Consider the following 21,153-nt stretch of genomic DNA (forward strand, 5'->3'; position numbering starts at 1 on the left):
TATTTGGTTACAAAGTTACAGTCTTAAGGCCATGAAGTGTCCAACGTAAGACATCAACAATAGGGTACCTTCACTGAAGGATGGCCATTGGTGTCTGGAAAAACCTCTGTTAGCTGGGAAGGCATGTGGCTGGCATCTGCTTGCTCCCAGGTTGCATTTCAAAATGGTGTTCTCCAAAATGTTGTTCTTGGGGCATTTTGTCCTCTCTTAGCTGCAGCTCCTCTTCAAAATGTCATTCTCAGTTGCTCACTGGTCCTTCTGTCTGTAAATTGCTTTATACAACTCCAGTGATACAATTAACACCCACCCTGAATGGGTGGGATAACACCTCCATGGAAATTATCCAATCAAACGTTTCACTCACAGTTGATGGAGTCACATCTCCATGGAAACACAGTCAAAGGATTCCAATCTAATCAACACTAATACGTCTGTCCCCACAAAATTGCATCAAAAACAACAGCGCTTTGGAGGACATTATACATCCAAACTGGCACACACCCCTAAAAATCCTAGGATCAAAATTAATATACAAAAAAAGAAGAAAAAATACTTTGTACAAACATCTATAGGAGTCAATGACAACAGTCCCAGAAGTAGAAATGGGGGAGAATTTTTCTTAACTTTGGCTATCAAAACTATTATAATTAGGAATATATATATATATATAATAGGAAAAGAAAGTCTAATTGAAACATATTAAATATCTGACAAAATTGAAAGACATGTTGGACAGAAGACAAAACCACAAATATAAGTTCAACCAAAATTAATAAATAAAATTGATGCTGCTTTAGATATGGTCTCAATGAGGTTTTCTTAGAATTGTATAAAAAGGTCTTAACATTTCTTTGGGGGAATAAATGCCCATGTGTAGCTAGGAAAAGTATGAAAAAAAGAGTAGGAATATACTATAAAGCCTATGATGTCATGTAGAAGTAGACATGAGGATCAGCAAAATACCCAACAATAAAACCTGACATATATAAGAATCTATAGTATGATAAAAGTTCATTTCACTAAGGTTCACTAAATAATGCTGGTCATCCATTTGTAAGAAAAAACAAGTTAACTTAAAAATATACTATATACAAAATAAATTCCAGATGGATTAAAGATGTAAAATAAAATAAAAAAACAAAATAATAAAAATCTGAATGTGGGAGTGGAAAGACATCATCTCAAACAAGAAATTATAAAACATATTTAATCATATAAAATTTTTTAATTCTCCTATGGCAAAAGATGCCCTAAAATCAATAGACAAATGATAGATAGGAAAAATATTTTTAATTCAGATGGCAGAGTTAATATAAAAGACGTCTTTTAAGTTGACAAAATGACAAACAGCCACATTGAAATGGGTAAAGAGTATAAATGGGCAAGGATAAAAATTGATAGTTAAACAGAAGGCTTATCCAGGTAGCTGGCAATATATGAGAAAATTTCATAAATTCATGGGTAGTTAGGGATATTAAATATTTCAGTTACAATGGTTTCTCACTTTTTACCCATCAGACTTTTCTCCTGTGGGAAATATCAAACCCTCATTGCTGTTACAAATGTGAAAGATTTATGCCTTGGAAGGCAATCTCATAACTTCTATTAAAATTTTAATTGTTTGTGCCCCTTTGCCCAGTAGTCCTACTCATGAGATTCTGTGCCATAAAAATAAAGCCACAAGTCCAAAAGACTATATGAATGGGGATGCTTATTACAGCCTGACCCCCAGTGTCAAAAACCAGACCCAAAATATATGCCCATCATTAGGGGCTTGATTGGAAAGCTGTGATACGTACATACCATAAAATATTATAAAACTCTTACTAAGAGTGAATTATATTGGAATAGCTAGCAGTAAATACCTGAAACTATCAAACTACAACCCAGAACCCTTGAATCTTGAAGACAGTTGTATAAAAATGTAGCTTATGATGGGTGACAATGTGATTGGGAAAGCTATATGGACCACACTCCCCTTTGTCCAGTGTATGGATGGATGAGTAGAAAAATGGGGGGGGGGGGGGGTACCCAGTGTTCCTTTTTACTTTAATTGTTCTTCTTCACTTTCATTTTTATTCTTATTATTTTTGTGTGTGTGGTAATGAAAATGTTCAAAAATTAATTTTGGTGAATGCACAACTATGTAATGGTACTGTGAACAACTGAATGTATGCTTTGTATGACTGCATGGTATGTAAATATATCTCAATAAAATTGAATTATAAAAAAAAAGAGTGAATTATGGCTATACCAGTTGACTTGGAGAAGGTTTTCTCTCTCATCAACTGAGAAAAGTGAGATACAAAGAAAAAAAGTATACCATAAGAACACATTTCTAAAAGGCAAAAAATGAATAAAACACTCTTATAACTCTTATAAATGAGTGTATACATGTTATATTTAGGCATATATTTTTATATGATCATGGAAAAATATATGGGTGGATGCACATGATGTGGTTAATATGAGTTATGTCTGGGGTTGGAGATGGGCTGATAACAAAAATGGGAAGATGGGAAATGGCAATCAAGTGGAAGCTAGTATATATGATATCATTTCATGCATTTCAATTATAACCCAAAATTATAGTACCTATTAGAGATATCTGTAAAAAAAACTTTTTAGAATAAAATTTAAAATAAAAATGAAGAAAAATATTTATGGACCTGTGAGAATATTGTAGTTTTGCGTATCTATATAGGCATTAAAGGATTTCTTTTTAATTCTTCTATAAACTTACCTTAAATTATGAAATTTTGAAAGAAAAATATCCTAATATCTCACACTGATTGTGTGTGTGTGTGTGTTTTTTGTTTTTTGGTTTTTGGTTTTTTTTTATTGTTTTCCTTTGCTACTTGTTTTCCTTTGCTACTATCTTTGGTGCATAAAAGTTTATCTTCCTTGTAGATTGAATCCTTTATTATCAGTTAATATTCCATACTGTCTCATTTATTACTTTTGATATTGAACTATATTTTCTAACATTAATATTACCAGTCCTGCTTTCTTTGTTTGCATTGCCTAGTATATTTACTATACAAATCCTTTTTTCTATTTTCATTTTGTTTAAGATGTGTCTATCATAAATACTTCATTGCCAGATCCATTTTCCAAATCCTGGCACCCCCTTTTTTGTTGTTGTTGGTGGTAAACATTTTCAGCCCTTTCACACTTACTGTGGAATTGAGAATTTGGTTTTATTCTTTCAGTTTTATTTGACATGAATAAATGAATGATTTAAATACCAGGTAAGTTAAACTTTTTTTTTTTTTTTTGATAGAACTCTCCTTTTAAAGATTATTTTGAGAGAAACCGAAATTTAATTTCATATGCATTACTCACTAGGTGTAATGATTGGTACTGATGTAAACCTGTTGAGCACATTTCTTTTTCCTTTCCTTGTCTCCATTAAGATAAACTGGGTGGCAGCAGTAACACAAACAAAAGGCAAAAAATTGCTCAAGACTTTCTCAACTCTATTGACCAGACAGGAGAACTGTTGGCGATGTTTGAAGATGATGAAATTGATGAAATTAAACAAGAGAGAATGGAGGTAGAGTACATTCTTCCCCTTTTACAGTGATAGAATAACCATTGCAGTGCCTATGCTATTTGCTTCTATTCTAGTGTTCTTCAGATGCTGTCTGAACCACCAAGTTTTGGTTTTATGTATGAAAGCAGCATAATGCATTGGAATAAGCCCTGGTGAGGGAGTCAAGCTCTGCCTTAGGGGTCAATTTTGGTAAATGACTTCAGCTCATCGTTTCTCTGTTTCCTCCTTTGAAAATGAGTATGTTTCGCTAAGTCTCTTGATCTTAGATTTAGTGTTATTTCATAAAAGCTAATTTATAATTAAATATTTATTGATTTTTCTTGTTGTTGTTCTAAACCACCCAGTTTTGTGGTGGGCAAAGGTATTTCTTCCTGCTTTTCTTAGGTATATAGCATGAAGAGCTATTTTTCAGGCTGTAGTTACAAACTTAAGATTGGATGCACTAGCTAGGGTAATATCCAGGCCAATTACATGCTTTATATCACTGTAACACAAAGTGAGTGACACATATTTGGAGTCCCTGGATATGTTTCAACAATGAATAAGAAAATTGTGTGCCTTCCACTTACCTTAGCTATCTATACATGACATTAATATTTCTTTAAATACTTTAGGAAATAAATGATTGATTTGATTTGAGTGACTACTTTAGGAAATAAATGATTGATTTGATTTGAGTGGCTTCCAAAATACAAGGCAATATGTTTATCATTCTTATTACTACTTTTATACTTCTGCATGTAAGAAATCTCTATACTCACCTTCTCTTTAAATTAGACAAGAAGGTAATTCCAGAACTCCTAAAGATTGTTCTGAGTGCCTACTTTATCATAGCCTGTATGCATGCTAAAATATAATTATTTCATGTTAGATTTTGGAGGAAGTCCAATAGACATACATGTTTTATAAACTTTAACAACCTTTAAAGAATTAGTGTGCTTAGATCATGAACTATGATCTAAAAGCAATGCTCTTTTTAGGTATCAATTACCTAAGAAATGTGTGGTTATCTTGGTTTTGGGCAACTGCAAATGGTTTTAGTTCGATGTTGCCTTGGGCCAAAAACATACTAAGTTGTCCAAAGCAGATGACATACATATATTTCTGATGTCATTATGGCCTCCTAAACAGGATATGATTATTTAGTGGCATGGTTTCACTTATGACGCATTACACAGAAAGCAAATATTGTTTATTCTTTATTTTAAAAACATTTTATATTATAAATATGGGCATTAAGAAAGGTTTGTTAAGGAAGAAGTCTACATGAAGCCTTAGCAAAATTGAACAATTAGCTTTTCAGTTTTGATGGGAAAATCTCTGTCAACCCAACTTGTTGCCCAGAAGGGCATTCCACAGTCAAGGAGAAGAGAAGAAATGGCGCATTTTAACGCTAAGCACATAATAGCAGTCTACTGTAGATCTGGAAAAATTGATGAATCAGTAAGATACAAGTAAAAGTCAATAAGTTATCTGGAAATACAGGATAGAAAAAGCTTGGACACTTATGAAATCTGTATATGTTCCCCTCCATAGTTATATTGTATATTACAAAGTGGTAATGAGGATAATAAAATATCAATAGTAAAAGAAAAAAATAGAATGAAAGCTTCATCCATGCAACAAAATTTAGATTGGCAGTTTCATCAACCTTTATATCATAACTAAAATCTTTTCTAACCAGGATAACGAAGAGTGGTTTTGAGATTCTACTCATCCAAATAGCAGAGTCTAACTGGATAAAAAATGCTGAACTTGTAGATATAACTTAAATGTAGACAGTAGAAAGTGGAACCGTTAAGGGCAGAGGCCTTGACTGCTTCTAATTTGACAGGTTATAGTTTCAGCATAAACTACAACTGTGGCAGTCCATATGAAACCACTTTGGACTCACAGACTGCAATCTCTTGCTTTTAAAGGGCAGTAAAATAATCATTTCTGGCATCACTCAGTGATTCAGTTTTCCTTTAAGCATCACTTATGGTTGCAGAAATTTTGTTTACTACCTTCTCCCTAGAATATATGAAATGGTATAGACCTACCAACAAAGCTTATTTTTGTTTTCATTCTTTTTTCTTTACTTAAATGTAATTTAGAATAGAAAAATTTTTATGGACAGGCACTCACTAGGGACCCTAGCTTTTTCTTACAACATTGAGCAAGCATATAAAAAGCAGATAGTTCTTTCCTCATTTTCAGATGATTTCTTTGTGTGCCTGGCTTTGTGTTTCACTCAAAATTTATTTCATTAGTATCTCATATTATGTGACTTAAAATATTTGAAAAATGTCTGAAGTTTTACATCCATTTCTTCTTGCTATTCCATCATCATGATAGCTAACTTTTACGCTACTTGTTCTCCAATACCAAATTTCTGACACTTGGGTATAACTATAGTAGAAGGGATCCATGATCTCTAAAAATAGTTTTAAATTAGAAAATAATGGTTAAATAATGTTTACAATTGTTTTAATGTATTTTAGAGACTGGAAGAGAAAAGTAGCCAGGGAAATGGTAACCATTATATCACACATACAGACTCACAGTTATCACCCTCCAATCATTCCTTGCCTCCACCCACTCCTACTGTAGAATGAGGAAAGTATGTTTGATACTAGTTCTTTCATTCTAATTTTTTGAAAGCTAATCATCTAAATGTGCCTACGTCAACCAAATGCCAAGAAAGAGTCACTTAAAAGCAAGTAGCAAATGGGTTTGGATTTTCCTAACAGGAGAAACTGTGGTCACTCATAGAATACCCTTCCTAGGGCCCAGCCTCTTTGTTTGCAGAGGAATCAGATCAGGTTTATCATTAATCAAGAAAAATATATGGTCAGTAATCCACTAGGTTTGTGAGGGGGGATATGAACAATGGATGCTTAAAGAAAAATGGTAAACTATACCTTCAGACTAATCTTCAAATTGATAAAAGTAAGCAAGGGAGCAAGGATTCAATCTCACCAGAGGGTGTGGTCTTTAAACAGGTTATGGTGCTGAGAATCCCCAGTAACTGTTTATCTTGTGTTTAAAAAAAAAAAAAAAAAAAAAAAAAAGAAAAAATTGTTTACTTGAAATACTTTCAAACATACAGGCTGTTATAAAAGTAATACAGACCCCATACAGAGAACTCTAGCTTACCCCTAACCTCCCCAATCCCCATTAACAGATGCACCCATGTTCACATTTTACGCATTTCTATTATTCTATCTTATATCAATCTATCTGTATATCTGTCTGTCAGTCGAAGTATCAATCCATTTATCCTGCCATTTATATTTCCCAAGGGCAAGTATATTCCTTATATTACCACCTTAAGTCATTTATCAAGTTCCAGAAATTTAACATTGATATAAAGCTTACAGTCTATATTCCAAATTTTTTACATGTCCCAATAAATGTACCTTTGAGCCTCTTCTCCTTTGCTAGATCTCATCCAGGATCATGTATTGCTTTTGTATGTCATTGTCTCTTTAGTTGCTCTTTTTTTTTTTTTTTTTTGTAATTGTGAGAACATGTGTGCAACATAAACTTTCTCATTCCAACATTCCCAAGCATACCATTTCTTTTGGTTTGCTAAAGCTGGTGGAATGCAATATACCAGAAATGGATTGGCTTTTAAACTGGGGATTTATTAGTTTACAAATATTCAGTTCTAAGGACATGAAAATGTCCCAATAAAGGCATCAGAAGAATGATACCTTCTCTGAAGAAAGACCAATGGCATCCGGGGTTCCTCTGTCAAATGGGAAGGCACATGATTGGCATCTGCTGATCCTTCTTTCCCAGGTTTCGTTGCTTTCAGGTTCTGGCTCTTTCAGCTTTTATGGCTCCTTGCTTGCTTCTCCCAGGGCTTTACTCTCCAGGCTCTCTGGGTATTTCTCTCTGTGTCCTCATAAAGTACTCCAGTAAAGGATTAAGACCCACCTTGAATTGAATAGTCATATCTCAATGGAAACAACCTAATCAGGGGTTCCACCTACAATAGGTCTGCCCCCACAGGAATGGATTTAAAGAACATGGCGTTTTCTGGAGTACATAACAGCTTTTTCAAACCAGCACACCATTCAGTGTGATTAATCACATTCGCATATTGTGGTTCTCTCACCACTTTCCCTTACTAACACTTTCCCATCTCCCCAAACAGAAACCCTACGCCCATTTATGCATTAACTTCCCCTTCCCCCCAAATACCTACACTTGACAACCTGTACTCAAATTACTTTCTTTATGAGCTCCTGTATTTGCTGATATTTTCTTTGTAGTTACCCTGTGACTTAAATTCAATATTCTAGATCTATGATAATCTGGTTTGCTTTGGTACAATTTAAAGACTTCAATATTATGCACAAACCATGTTCCTATACCCCTGTGTCCCCCCACTTTTATGTAGTTCTTGTCATAAATAACATGTTTATATATTATGAGCCCAAAACCACTAATTTATCATTACATTTTATTCATTTGTCTTCTAGATCCTGTAGGAAGTAAGAAGTAGTACTGGCATTTATATTTCCCCATGTCATGACCCTCTACAGAGATCTTTATTTTTTCACATAGCTTCAACCTATTGTCTACTGCCCTTTCCTTTCAACCTGGAAGACTCTCTTTAGCATCTCTTGTACAGCCAGTCTAGTGGTGGTGAGCTCCCTCAAGTTTTGTTTTTCTGGGAATGTCTTAATCCCTCTCTCATTTTTTAAACACAAATTTGCCAGATATAGAATTCTTGGTTGGCATTTTTTTTTGCTTTCAACACTTTATATAATCATCCCACTGCCTTCTTGCCTCTATGGTTTCTGGTAAGAAATAGGAACTTAATCTTACTATGGCCCCCTTGTATGTGACACTTTCCTTCCCTTTGGCAGCTTTCAGAATGCTCTCTTTATTTTTGGCACTCAACAGTTTGATACAGTGTGCTGCAGCATGGTCTGTTTGCACTTACCCTGTTTTGAGTTCATTGAGCATCCCAGATGTGTATATTCATAGCTTTTGTTAAACTTGGGAAGTTTTCAGCCATCACTTCTTTGAATATTCTCTCTGTCCCTTTCTCTCTTCTCCTTCTGGGACTTCCACAATATGTATTTTGGTACATTTGATGGTGTTCCAGTTTTATCATGCTCTGTTAACTTCTCTTTGCACTTTATGCTTTCTGCTCCTCAGACTGGATGATTTCAGTTGTAATACTTCTAAGTTCTCTGATACATTCTTCTGCCAACTCCAAACTGCTGTTGATATTTTAATGTTATTACTGAAATTTAGACTCTGAGTCATCTGTTTGTTCCTTAGCCTTCTATCCAGTTAGTATTATGACAGAGTTTTCCTTGATTGACTGAAGCAAAAAAAGTGGGGGAGGGGTGGGCATAAGCAAATACGTTTTCCTGTCTTTGCAGATTAATCTGTGCCAGTGCTCTCCTTCAGGGCTTATCTGTATAGTCGGTTATAGAATATATAGAATAGCTCCAGGCTTGATCCTTTCTGCATATGCCTCTTATCTTGGACATGTACATTTGGCCCTAGTTATTTCTCCATTTACATGGGTCTGAATGTCTCCTCTTCCCTAGGAAACAGTTTTTTCAGGGTTCCAGGCTCTGCCCTGTATATCCTACAGTCAGCAATCCCTTGCCCAGCAGCACAAGTTGATTTCACCCCCCTAGGGTTCTGCAGGAGTGCTCTGTGCCTTCTATGCACTGGACAAGTTCTGGGAGAGCAAGTCCTTCAGGCCACATACATACTGAGCCAAACATACATGCTCCCAGTACATGCATGAGGGTTGCTCTACTCCCTCAGGAACCAAGACCAGGGATTCTGCATTGGGAGCACAGGCCAGCTCTGCACTGAGCCAGTGAGGCTTGGGGGAGCCAGGAAATCCTAATACTTTTAAGTAGCCTTTTTGTTGATTTTGCCTTTGCCCTGTTACTGTAGTCATTTATCTGTTTTCTGGAGCTTTGACAAAGATGTTTCTGCCAGTTCTTGCTTGTTGTTCAAAACTTCTCTTGAGGTACAGACCCAAGTATCTCACTCTGCCATCTTGAATGATGCAGGGTCCAGAAAGCTATCTTGTGCCTGTAAGTTGAAGACCTAATTCTGGAATCTAGAGAGAAAACAAAATGAAGTAGATAATACTTGAGGCAGGTAAACAATGTTTTAATAAGCTTTAAATTGAATAAGATTCCCAGGGGCCATCTAATTTTTTTGTTTAACCTGAAATAAACTGGCCATAGATTTTAAAACACAGAGTTTCTTATAAAGGCCAAATGATAAGACAAATTCAATCATGCCCCAAGTGTAATGAGTTTTCACTCCCAGAGTTACAGATTTTGGAGGTAAGTGAACTGGGAAACACATTGAAGAAGCCAGAGAGGTACGTTGCTGTAGAGGTTCTCGTTTTGAAATGTGTTTTTTTTTACTTTTCCCATTTCTTCCTATCATGATTTTTTAAAAATTATAAAGGAAAATAAATTAAAATGCCGGTAAGATTGAGTTAGCTAAGTTTTAATATAAACGATAAAAGACTAATCCCCAAAAGATGAAAGTTTATAGATACCAAAACTACAAAAGGTTTAGTTAAAACATTGAACCTTCACCAAAAGTTAAAAATTTAAATGTATTTGCAGTTAAGAAATACAGAATTTTCATACTGGGAAGGTATAGACAGGTAATATACATAGATAATGCATAGATGCAGATAATGTACATAGATAATCTAAACATATATGCATATACATTTATATAGGTATACATACATACAAATACAAATCCCATGTTTATATGCTATGAGAATAGATAAATAATTTTACCAGATTTTTCAAAAATTAAAAGTAAAAGAACAATCAGAGGTATATATAAGACAGTACTCAAATACTGGTAGTAGCACCAATAAGAGAAAGGAGAATTCAAGGGGAAAAGCTTTAAAATGGAACAAAGGCAGTAACTTTATATTACTGAAAGATGATACCTATAATGAAATGTAGTATATATAAAATATTAATCATCAAATTTCAAAGCATTGAAACATACTAAGCAAAAGCTTCTGGCTTTGTATAAGGAGACAGTCACAGAAATGCATTTGTTTTGAAGACTTGAACATACCATTCTCAGTCTATAACAGTTTGAGTTGGGAAAAATATTTCAATAAAAAAATCAATTCTAGGACAATGCTATATTAATATATTTATAAATCTTGATACATCAGTGTTTTTATACAAAAATTTAAGTGATTAAGTTTTATTTAACAGGAAGTAGACAATCTGGATAGTTCAGTAAACACAGAAGAAATGCTAAAAACTTTGTAAATAATTATATTCTGAAAACTCACTGAGTCCAAATCAGTTTATAGGAGAGATCTTTTAAGCATTCATAAAACAGTTAGTTACCATGCTCTCTATCTCAGAGCATAGGAAAAAATGGAAAACATCTCATGAAATTTTACAAAGCTAGCATAACTTTGGACAAAGCTTAAAAGAAGGAAAAATATCATAGTATAATCTCATTTATGAATATGGATGCAGAAATCTTAACATTTTTATTGGGGGTTATATATAATGAGGAATGTACCATGACCAAATAGGATTCATTTCATGAGTTCAAGTATGCTCAAATGGTAGAAAATCTATTACTGTTATATACCAACTAACTATCTAAGAGAATAATTTCCATATGATTGTTTTAATAGATGATAAAAAGACGTTTGACAAAAATCAACTCCCAATATTTTTAAAAGTCTCAATAAACTAAAAATAAAAGAATATGTCCATATCATGATATCTCACTCAAAGGAAGAGAAATCATCATAATTTTTAAAATATTAATAGTTCCACTGACTTTTAGAATGCCCACATTTACCACTTTTATTCAGCAGGGCTCAGAGAGTACTAGCCAGTGCAATAAAAGCCATAGCTATTGGCATGAGACAAAATTATAATTATACACAGGTAGTATAATTTTTTAATTTAGGTAATTTAATTTAGGTAACTCTTGCAAGACAAAAATTTTTTCAACAAATAAACAACTTCAATCAGATAAATACAAAATAAACAAAAAATCAGTAGTTTCCGCCATATGTCAGTAAGAGACAATAAATAAAAATAATGAAGAGAAAGACAATCAAAATAATACAAGAATACAAGAAAAAAGTTACCTGGAGATAAAGTTCATATTAACAAGAAATGTGAGAGAAATATCTAAGTAATATTTAATTATTTGTTGAGACGTGAGGATCCTTATAAATAAACACTATGTTCCTGGATAGAAAGACTGAATATGGTAAATATGTCAGTTGTTTCCAAATCAAATTATTGGTTTAATGCAATGTCAACCAAAATCTTAGCAGATTAAAATGATATTAAAATTTATTTGAAGCTATAGAGAGGTAATATAGCCAAGAAATTTTCATTTAGGAAGAGTACAGGGCAGAGTTCAATTTATGCTACAAGATATTTTAACATTCATTCCATGAAGCTACTATAATTGAAATAGTGTGGTACTAGTGCACTATAGGTTGAATTATGTAATCCAAAAAGATATGTTGAAATCCCAACCCCTAGTAACTCACAATTTGACTCTATTTGTAAATAGGGTCCTTGCAGATACAATTAGTCAAGATGAGGTCATACTGGAATAGGGTGGACCTTTAATCCAGTCCAACTGTTGTCCTTATAAGAGAACACACATGGAGACAGAGAAACACAGGAGAGAGTCACATGAAGGTGAAGCAGAGACTGGAGTTATGTAGCTACAAGCAAGGGAACCCCAAGGATTGCTGGTCACCATGAGAAGCTAGGAAGAGGCATGGAAAGGGTCCTTTCCTAGGGCCTTCAGAGGGAGCTTGACCTTGATTTTGTACTTCTGGCCTCCAGAACTATGAAAATAGATTTCTCTTCCTTTAAACCACTGAGATAGTGGTACTTTGTTACAGCAGCCCTCAGAAACTGATATACCATGTAAGACTCAACAGGCATATCAATAAGAAAGTAAATGACAGAATTAAGTATAGAGAATAATTTAATCACAATAAAGGTAGCATTAGAGATCAGTGGGAGAGAGATGCTGGATAACTATTTAGAAAGAAAAAGATAAAGCTATTTCCTAACCTTATACTTCACTTCAAAGTCTAACGTAGATTAAAGAATTAAATACATTATTAAAAGGAAAGTGAATTTTTTTTAACTAGAAATAAGGCATAAATATCAATTTGGGGATGTGGACAGCCCTTCTAGGCTTTTGTTTTCCTTACAAGTTTTTTGAAAAATTTTGCTCCTCAAGATGTTAACATTTGCACTGTGAAGGGTTGTGGGGGAGTGATCTGTATTCAAATAAGTTTGTGGAATGCTAAGTTAAAAAATATTGAGGTTTCTTTTAGAACTTCTGAGCAGCTTTTGTATGCTATATACATTGTGAATTCTTCAAGAGAGGAACAGAATCTATTAAAATCTTCTGAAAGACTACTCAGAACCTAGTTAGGAAAACGTTCTACATATGAGATCAATGAAAAAAAATTCACAATGGAAAAGACAATATTTATGATATAAGAGATACATAACTTCTGTATGTCAAAAAACACCAAAATTATAAAGCAATTTAGTATAAAAATATGACAAAGTAATCAGTAAGAAAATCTTAGCAATATGAGAGTGGTTCAACATGGGAGAAAGATAAATGATCATCTCAACTGATACAGAAAAAGCATTTGACAAAGACTTTTACCATGTGACCTAACAATTCCACTCATAGGTATATAACCAAAAGAATTGAAAGCAGGTTTTCAAACATGTATCATATATGAATATCCATAGCAAAATTATTCACAATAGCCAAAAGGTGGAAACAACTCAAGCATCTATCATCAGATGAATGGATAAACAAAATGTGGGGTTTGTGTGTAATGGAATATTATTCAGCCATAAAAAGGAATGAAGTTCTGATACATGCTACCACTGCATTAACCCTATACTGAATGAAACAAGCCAGACAAAAGAGGACAAATATTGTGTGATTTGACTTGTATGAAATATCTGAAATATACAAATTCATAGAGACTGAAAGCAGGTTAGAGGTTACCAGGGCTGGGGGCAGGGGAATTGGTATTTATTGCTTATTGAGCATGGAGTTTCTGTTTGGGTTCATGAAAAAATTTGGAAATAGTGGTGATGGTTGCACAACATTGTGAGTTTAATGAATGCCATTGAATTGTTCACTTAAAAATGGTTAAAGTGCAGCACTGAAATATATATCTGAATATGATTAAAAGGGGAAATGTTAGATTGTACGTATGGTAACAAAATAAAATTTTTAAAAAAAATCAATGGAACTACATTACAGAAACAGTGAACCCTAAGTTAAACCATGGACTTTAATAACACAATTATAAAAATGAGCTATCATCAATTGTAACAAATGTGCCACACCAATGCAAGGTGTTGGTGGTGCAATGGTGTATGGAAAGCCTGTATTTTATTCGTGATTTTTCTGTAAGTCCACAGCTTCTCTAATAAAGAAAAAAAAATGGTTAAAATGGCAAATTTTGTTATATATGTTTTACCACAATAAAAATTCAATAAGAAAACATTCCAGTAGGAAATTCACAAAGGAGAAGAATAAAAATGACTAATACATATATAAAATATCTGCTTTCTTATCAAAGCAATGCCAGTTTTGGCAATAAAATGATCAGTATTATGGTGAGATAGGGCACACATTAACCATTGGGGGAGATATAGATTACTAAAAAACAGAAAGTATTTTATAATGTCAATTAGAAAATGCATTTTGGTCTGCTGAAGAGAGTACAAAATAACACAAAACTGAAGTAGGGTGTATTTTTAATCATAAAACAGTGGAATATGTCTAGTTCCTGAAAGAAATTTATCAGACGAACGTATTAGTTTGTTTATCCTTTTAAAAGTAATTTTCTGTTCAGATAATTTTTAAATACCTTATGAATTTATTCTTCACGGACTATTAGTAGAAATACGTCTGGCAATTTTTGGTAAATCTAACTACACAGAGCAGAATTAATACAATTTAGTACATGTTTTACTGGCTGAGAAACTGCAAAACAGGAGTCTGATTTGACTTTAGAAGAACCCAGAGGTAGGTAATATGTGGCTCTGAAACTGATTTCCATTAGTGATTTCCTAAAAGCTATCACATTTATTTTTCATCCACACTTAGCTGTCCTTGATTATATATGATAAAGATCTATGTATTTTTTGTCATAAAAGCTTGTCTGAACTTGGAAAAGTTGTGTTCTAGAAAAGGCATTTTTCAATTACTAACATGAAAAATGAATTGCAAGTCATATGAAAATGGAACATTACCTAACTCTTACCCAGGTCCTTGTCATTCTATAGCACAGTACGGTAAAATTGACAGATATTTCTCAAGGGATTCTTTTAGGTTTCTCTTAACCACATGAACCATGAGCTCTAATTGAGAGAAGTCAGCTTTTGGCTTTGATTAGAGCACTCCACGTACGAGATGTGAAACTCGAAGTGGTGGTTTTTTTGTTTTGTTTTGTTTTTTAAAATCATTCTCTAACATTTCTGGATTTATAATCTCTTGGGTTATTGCTTTGAGGTAGAAAAATTTCAAAGCAAGATTAATCAGTGGTCATCTTTTTGATAAAAATTTTAGTGCCACTCCTATTTGTCTTCCACCCTCACACCTATTTAGAATTCTTTACAATTTGTCTTGGGTGAAATCGAAAAGGATTTCTCTCCTTGCCCCTTCTCCTTGTCTGCTGGGCAGCAAAATATAGGGTGGTAGCGTTGAAACTATCTTCATTGTAATCATATTTTCCCTCATCCAAATCATGACTTATGATCTGAGGTGCACAAGTATCTTTTGTTACCCTGGAGACAGAATATTTTAAGTCGAAATAGGTAGTAAAATACAGGAACAATGATTACCATTCATTTCTACCTTCTACACTTCAAGGAGTTTCAGCTTTAGTAAAGCAGAGAATCATTTCTTAAGATAAAGATACACATCGGCATTGCAAACGGTAAAAATTCGTGTCCACTGATGGTAATGCATATGTGTGCAGGCGTTGCCGGGCTGGTGTGTTTAGTCTTGTCAATGAATATTTGACTAATCCATGCTGATTATACTGTTCAATTAAGTTTTTCTTTAGAATCAATCAGTATTTTCTTTCTCAAATAATTTCAATCTGTTCTTTTCAAAATGTAATCCTTCTCTTTTAAAAGATACATTTCTAGGGTTTTCTTAGACATCAGTCCACCAACTTGTTTATAAAACACCTTGGCAGAGAAGAGTTTTCAAATATCATCGAATTTAAGAACACCACAGGATTTACCACTAATTTACATTTAATGTTTATAGTTCTCAAATTGTGGTTGTTGTAATAACCAAAATATTTTTGCCCTGAATATTTTGTGGATTATGTTTCCCTATTCTATCCCCTTGACCCACATTCCCCACAGTAGGTGGGCAGATTGTTGTTACATAGTTTGACTTTTATTTATCTTTATTGGTTTAATCTCAACAAGTTGGTATTTCTAAATATGAAAATAAGTGTAATTCTTTGGCAAGATTTTTGCCTTTTTAATGCTTCAGTTTATTTAGTGGAATTAACAGGTAATTGCTTGTTTTGTATAGAAGATTTTGCTCTCTTCCTTTATTTGCATTTATGCTGAGGAAATCCCTTTAGTTCAGTTTTTATTGTTGCCACTGCTTTATGGTAAATTGTGCATATCAAGCTGTTCAATGCAATGTGACTTCTAAATCATTGTATTTCTCATTTAAAATTAGGAATTCTGTATTAAGCCATAAATATTTAGTAGATCAATGTACTCCATTGTATTTGAATGTCTGTTTGGAACTACCCTTTTCATAGCATCAGCCAAAAGGCACATCACATCCTATTAGGCTTCTTTTCATGATTCCGTTTTCTACAGAAGAGTTTTAACTCCTTAGTATATTATTAATACATCTTTCATAATCTGACCCCAACCAGTCTTTCCATCTTTATCTCTCATCATTCCCTGTATTGCTCCTTTCCCATCTTCCTTCCCAAAACATGTGTGCACACACTCAATAATTTAGGAACCCCACTGGACTTGCAAAGGGAGACAGAGACAGAGAGTGATTGATTGATGAAGAATTAAAGCCATTTTTTTCCGAAAAATTAGCTGTGTGTAAAGTTTCGATTATCCATCTTGCTTCAATGGGGAGGATATTTTAATCTTGGAAGGTTTGTTCCTTGTGACCCAACAATGAGTTCATTATAATCAGTAGAATAAAATAGGCTATAATGAGACAATTATCACTTGCACTGCAGAAGAAAAAGAAAATAGAGTGAAATTTTTATTCAGTAGTTTTGGATTTTGGTTTTTGGGTTTTTTGTTTTGTTTTGTTTTTTGTTTTTCATCATTTTAAGCAATTCTTGTTGATAAACCCATCATATAGATTTGAAGTAGAAAACATAGTACCTTAAGTGTATAAATTTAAATACTGCTTAAATTTTTCCTGTGAACCCTAGAAACTCATCCTGAAGGCCTAATTTTTTTTTATTTATTTGCAATATCAGTCCTCTTAGGACTCATCAAATCTTCTAACTACTTTTTCTACTAGTATCACATAGTATTATTTTAAATCATTCCACCCACATGGGTGGAATTGGGTACTTTCACACATAAGGATGATAGGCCATCTGTATATATTTGGTTGCTATTCTGAGACGAGACGTCTATGGGAAAATTTATAAATCATTTGTAACATTTTAATAATACTGGATCTCATTTTCTCTCTCTGAAAACTAAACCAAAGCTTCAAAAAGACATCACATTTTACTTAAGCTGGAAAATGTATTCTGCTTAAAATGGACCTTAACTTATCCAAGTTTTCTTGGGTGTGGAGAGGTAGATAACCTCATATATTAGTGGAAGCATAAATTGATACAGTTTTCTGGAGACATGTTTGGCAATATCTATCAAAGACATTTTTTAAAGTCTGTAAGTCCTTTGGCCCAGAAATTTCATTTCTAAGTATTCTTCTAAGGAAATAATTGAACAAATGCTAAACAAAAGTTTATTCAAATATTTTCATTCCATTGGTTCTATCTTGTTTCTTGTTTAATGATGGAAATATTAAAGTTGTAAACTTTTTTTAGTATAGTTTTTGATATAGCTCATAGGTTTAAAAATATGTAATATTCTTATGATTTAAGTATTATTTTGTAAATATTCTTTAATTGTACTTTTGATTTGCCCTTTGGCCTAATTTAGTTAGAATATTTAAAATATTTAGATACACGTTTTCCAAATGACTGGGTGTTTGGTTTGTTTCTACCTTTATTAGGTGTTTTACTATTGTTTAATTGCATAGTAGTCAGACTGTTGGCTATATTATTTTCAGTGTTAGGAATTTATTAGAATTTTCTTGGCTAGCTAATATGTGGTTATATGGTGACTTTTTGAAAATGTTCCATGGATAGGGTAGGGAGATTTATATGTATCAATTAGATCATCATTATTAATCCTTTTCATCATTATAATGGCCAAACTTTTTTTAATCATGGACCCTCATTTGGGAGCTCACATTCATACTGCTTAAATCCAACCTGCTTAAATCCAATTCTTTGCCTATTTTATAGCTTCATTATGTCTATTCCTCAATAGCAGAACACAGTCACATCCATTAGTCTTACTTCAACTTTGTAACCATGAACGTCAAATAGACCAGCAGTTCTTAATACATACTCTAATGCATCCATTCTCCCGCTTGCCTTAATGTTTGCTTACACCTTCTCTTCTGTCCTTGAGCCTCTAACACTTCCTCCCTTCTCCTCACTAGCTGATACCTCGCTCCCTGTTTCAGTCAGAAAAGAGAAGCAGTCAGAAGAAAACTTCCGTAAGTTCCTACCACAATACTGATAAACCTTCTTGCTTCTGTACCTTCTCTTTTATTATTGTAAGATCTTAAACCTATTCCTCTGTGTTCTAGATTCCATTACTCCAACAATTATCCCTACTTTCTTCTGTGTTATGTTTTCCTCCTTTACTGATTCATTTCCATTAGCACACAAAATTGCTATAACTTCACCTCTTTTCAAGCAAACAAAAAGCCTCCCAGCTACCTTTTTTCTGTTCCCCTTTACAGTAGAACTTTTAAGAGATTGCATTTCCTCTCCTCCCGCTCTCTTTAGAACCTACTTGAATCGGGCTTAATCTCCACACTCTATTGAAATTGTTCTTGTTATGCTCACTAATGACCTACATTGTTGCCGAATACATTGGTAAATTCTCCATCTTCAACTTTCTCCAGATATCAGCTCTCAGTGTCCCTGAACTGGAAAAGAATATTGCCACTTTGAGACTTTTGCACTTACTGTTCTAGCTCTCTCACTTTCCTCAGACCTCTGCTCAAATATCACTTCAGAGAGAATTTTTCCCAAACATGCCATAGAAATGAAAAGAAAACCTCCAACATCCCAATCCGTCTCTGTCACCTTACTCCTCCATGTTATTGTTCATAGCACTTAACATCCTTGATCTTTTACATACGTCTTTGTTTATTGTCTATCTCCCCCTACTAGAATATTATCTCCAGAAGGGGAGGGGCTTTGTCTAGACATATAGGCATTCAAAAACTGTGTTACGAGAACAAATAAAAAATATGTTGCATGGACAAATAAAATAATAATAATGAAACATTTCCAAACATCTGTAGATGATAGGTGTTTCATCTTTTAGAAAGCACTTATTTTCCCACCACTTTTCCTTGAAAAAGTTATGTAAACTGTGTTTATTTTGTCAAAAATATCTATTAGTAGCATCCAATGGTCATCACAGAAAACTTCATCAAATTTGTTACACTTATTTTTTAAACAGGAAAAATATTCGTTTGTCTTTAAGTTCTGTAACTCTTTTAATTAGTTTGTCTTGAAATAACCTGTATACCTTTGGGTAGTATAAAAGGTTTTTATATTAATTCTACATCTCAATTCCAAGTATTACAAAGATTTTACTATGATGGTCTTTTTGTTGTTGTTTTCATTGACCACAGCAAAAACATCCTCCTATACCAAGAAAAGTGCAAGGAATTGCGGTATCCCCAAAGTGAACAAATGCATGACTGTGCCAGCATCTACCCCTCCATTTGCAAGCACTAGTCTCCATGTTGCTTCACTTTCCTCATGTGACTATTGGACATAGGGGCTGATTGAGGACAGCAATGTAAATCCAATGCCAACTTTAATTTTTAGATTAAAAAATAAATATAAATTGGTGTTCTATTTCTTTTACATTCCAGTAGGTAATTTGGAGCATCCTCATTTTTTTACCTACCTAATCAGACAGAAATATTAAAAGTAAATCTTCCTTTGCTCTGATGTTTCTGTAATATCTCCTTTAATTTCCAACCATTTTTGCCTCATATATAGTCCAGTGCTCCTACGTTAGAAGGGAGAAGTTTAAGAGTTTTTCTGTACTGTGGATGAACCCTACATCTGTAAAACTAGCCCTCTTTTTCTGATTAATACCTGGACTTGTTATAGCTTTGCATTTTGCCCCAATCTGAAAATCTTATCTTGAAGTGATAAGATTATCCTTTTTACCTTTATTGATGTATAGCAGATATGTTTGAACATATTTTTTCATCTTACTCTATTTCTGTTTTTAATGCTTCCCTGCCTACTTCTTTATCTTTTCTCTTGTAATTTCAGAAGCAGAGATCCTGCTTTTATATCTTCTAGCAGTTATTCTTAAATTCTGAAGGAACTTAAACCTGTATGTTTCAAGTTTTCAACTTTCAAACTGAATTTGTGTTTTATTTTGTTTAATAAATATGCTTTGAGCACCCATTAGGTGCCATCTACTGTATTAGATATTGGGAATATAAAGTAGTGTTCACAATATAATTACTTCCTTCACAGAATTAATAATCGATAAGAGAAATAGACATAGTAGTAGTAATAGCTGAGTCCTCTGTAATGCTTGCTACATGCCAGACACTATTTTAAACCCAAAGACATGTATTATTGCCTAAGTTTATTCCTAACAGCCTACCCATGAGGTACATTCTTTTACTATCCCCACTTGACAGATGAGGACACTGATGCACAGATTTAGTAACTTGCCTAGCATCACAGTTACAAAGTAGACAGTGCTAGGAAGGAAAAGCCAAATTCACAATTTTTCAAAGCCATAATTGACAAGAGATTACTGTATTTTCTTTCACAAATTTTAATGATATCTGAAGGAACAAGAATACTGTTATTTACATATTGGTGTGAATAAGATTTCTTACCTCTCAGTCTTTAAAGAATTTGGGCTGGCAAAGAGTAGAGTTAAGGTAGTTTTGAATCTTAGAGAAATTTGAAGAGTAGAGAACATTAAGTAATGTGTCATATTGTGTATTTGTGGGAAAGAGAAAATTAGGCAGAAGGATGCCAGGAGGTTAAGAGGATTTCAGAAATAAAGTGAGAAGGTAACAAAGACAAACTTAATATTTTTTAGAAATTTGTCTAATACTGGCCTGCATGGAAAGAGGACAAAAGTCTCTTAATTAATTATGCCTCTTCTGATTCCTACATAAATTCAATATATGGTCCAGGTACATATGGATGAAACAGATTTCTGTGA

At 33.5% G+C, this 21,153-nt stretch overlaps 1 protein-coding gene across 7 annotated transcripts in view; it reads left to right on the top strand.

Moving 5' to 3' along the window:
• Positions 1 to 21,153, top strand: part of SUPT3H (SPT3 homolog, SAGA and STAGA complex component) — a 618,339-nt gene that overhangs the window by 440,517 nt on the left and 156,669 nt on the right. For all 7 annotated transcript variants that reach the window (XR_005217888.1, XM_037843148.1, XM_037843147.1 and 4 more), the window contains one exon: positions 3,417 to 3,556. Coding sequence is in view for 6 of the 7 variants with exons in the window: in XM_037843148.1 (XP_037699076.1) it covers positions 3,417 to 3,556 (140 nt within the window). In the remaining variant the exon portion in view is untranslated. The remainder of the gene's footprint in view (positions 1 to 3,416; positions 3,557 to 21,153) is intronic.

Source organism: Choloepus didactylus, chromosome 7 (assembly GCF_015220235.1).
Source record: "Choloepus didactylus isolate mChoDid1 chromosome 7, mChoDid1.pri, whole genome shotgun sequence".
NCBI classification, from domain to species: Eukaryota; Metazoa; Chordata; class Mammalia; order Pilosa; family Megalonychidae; genus Choloepus; species Choloepus didactylus.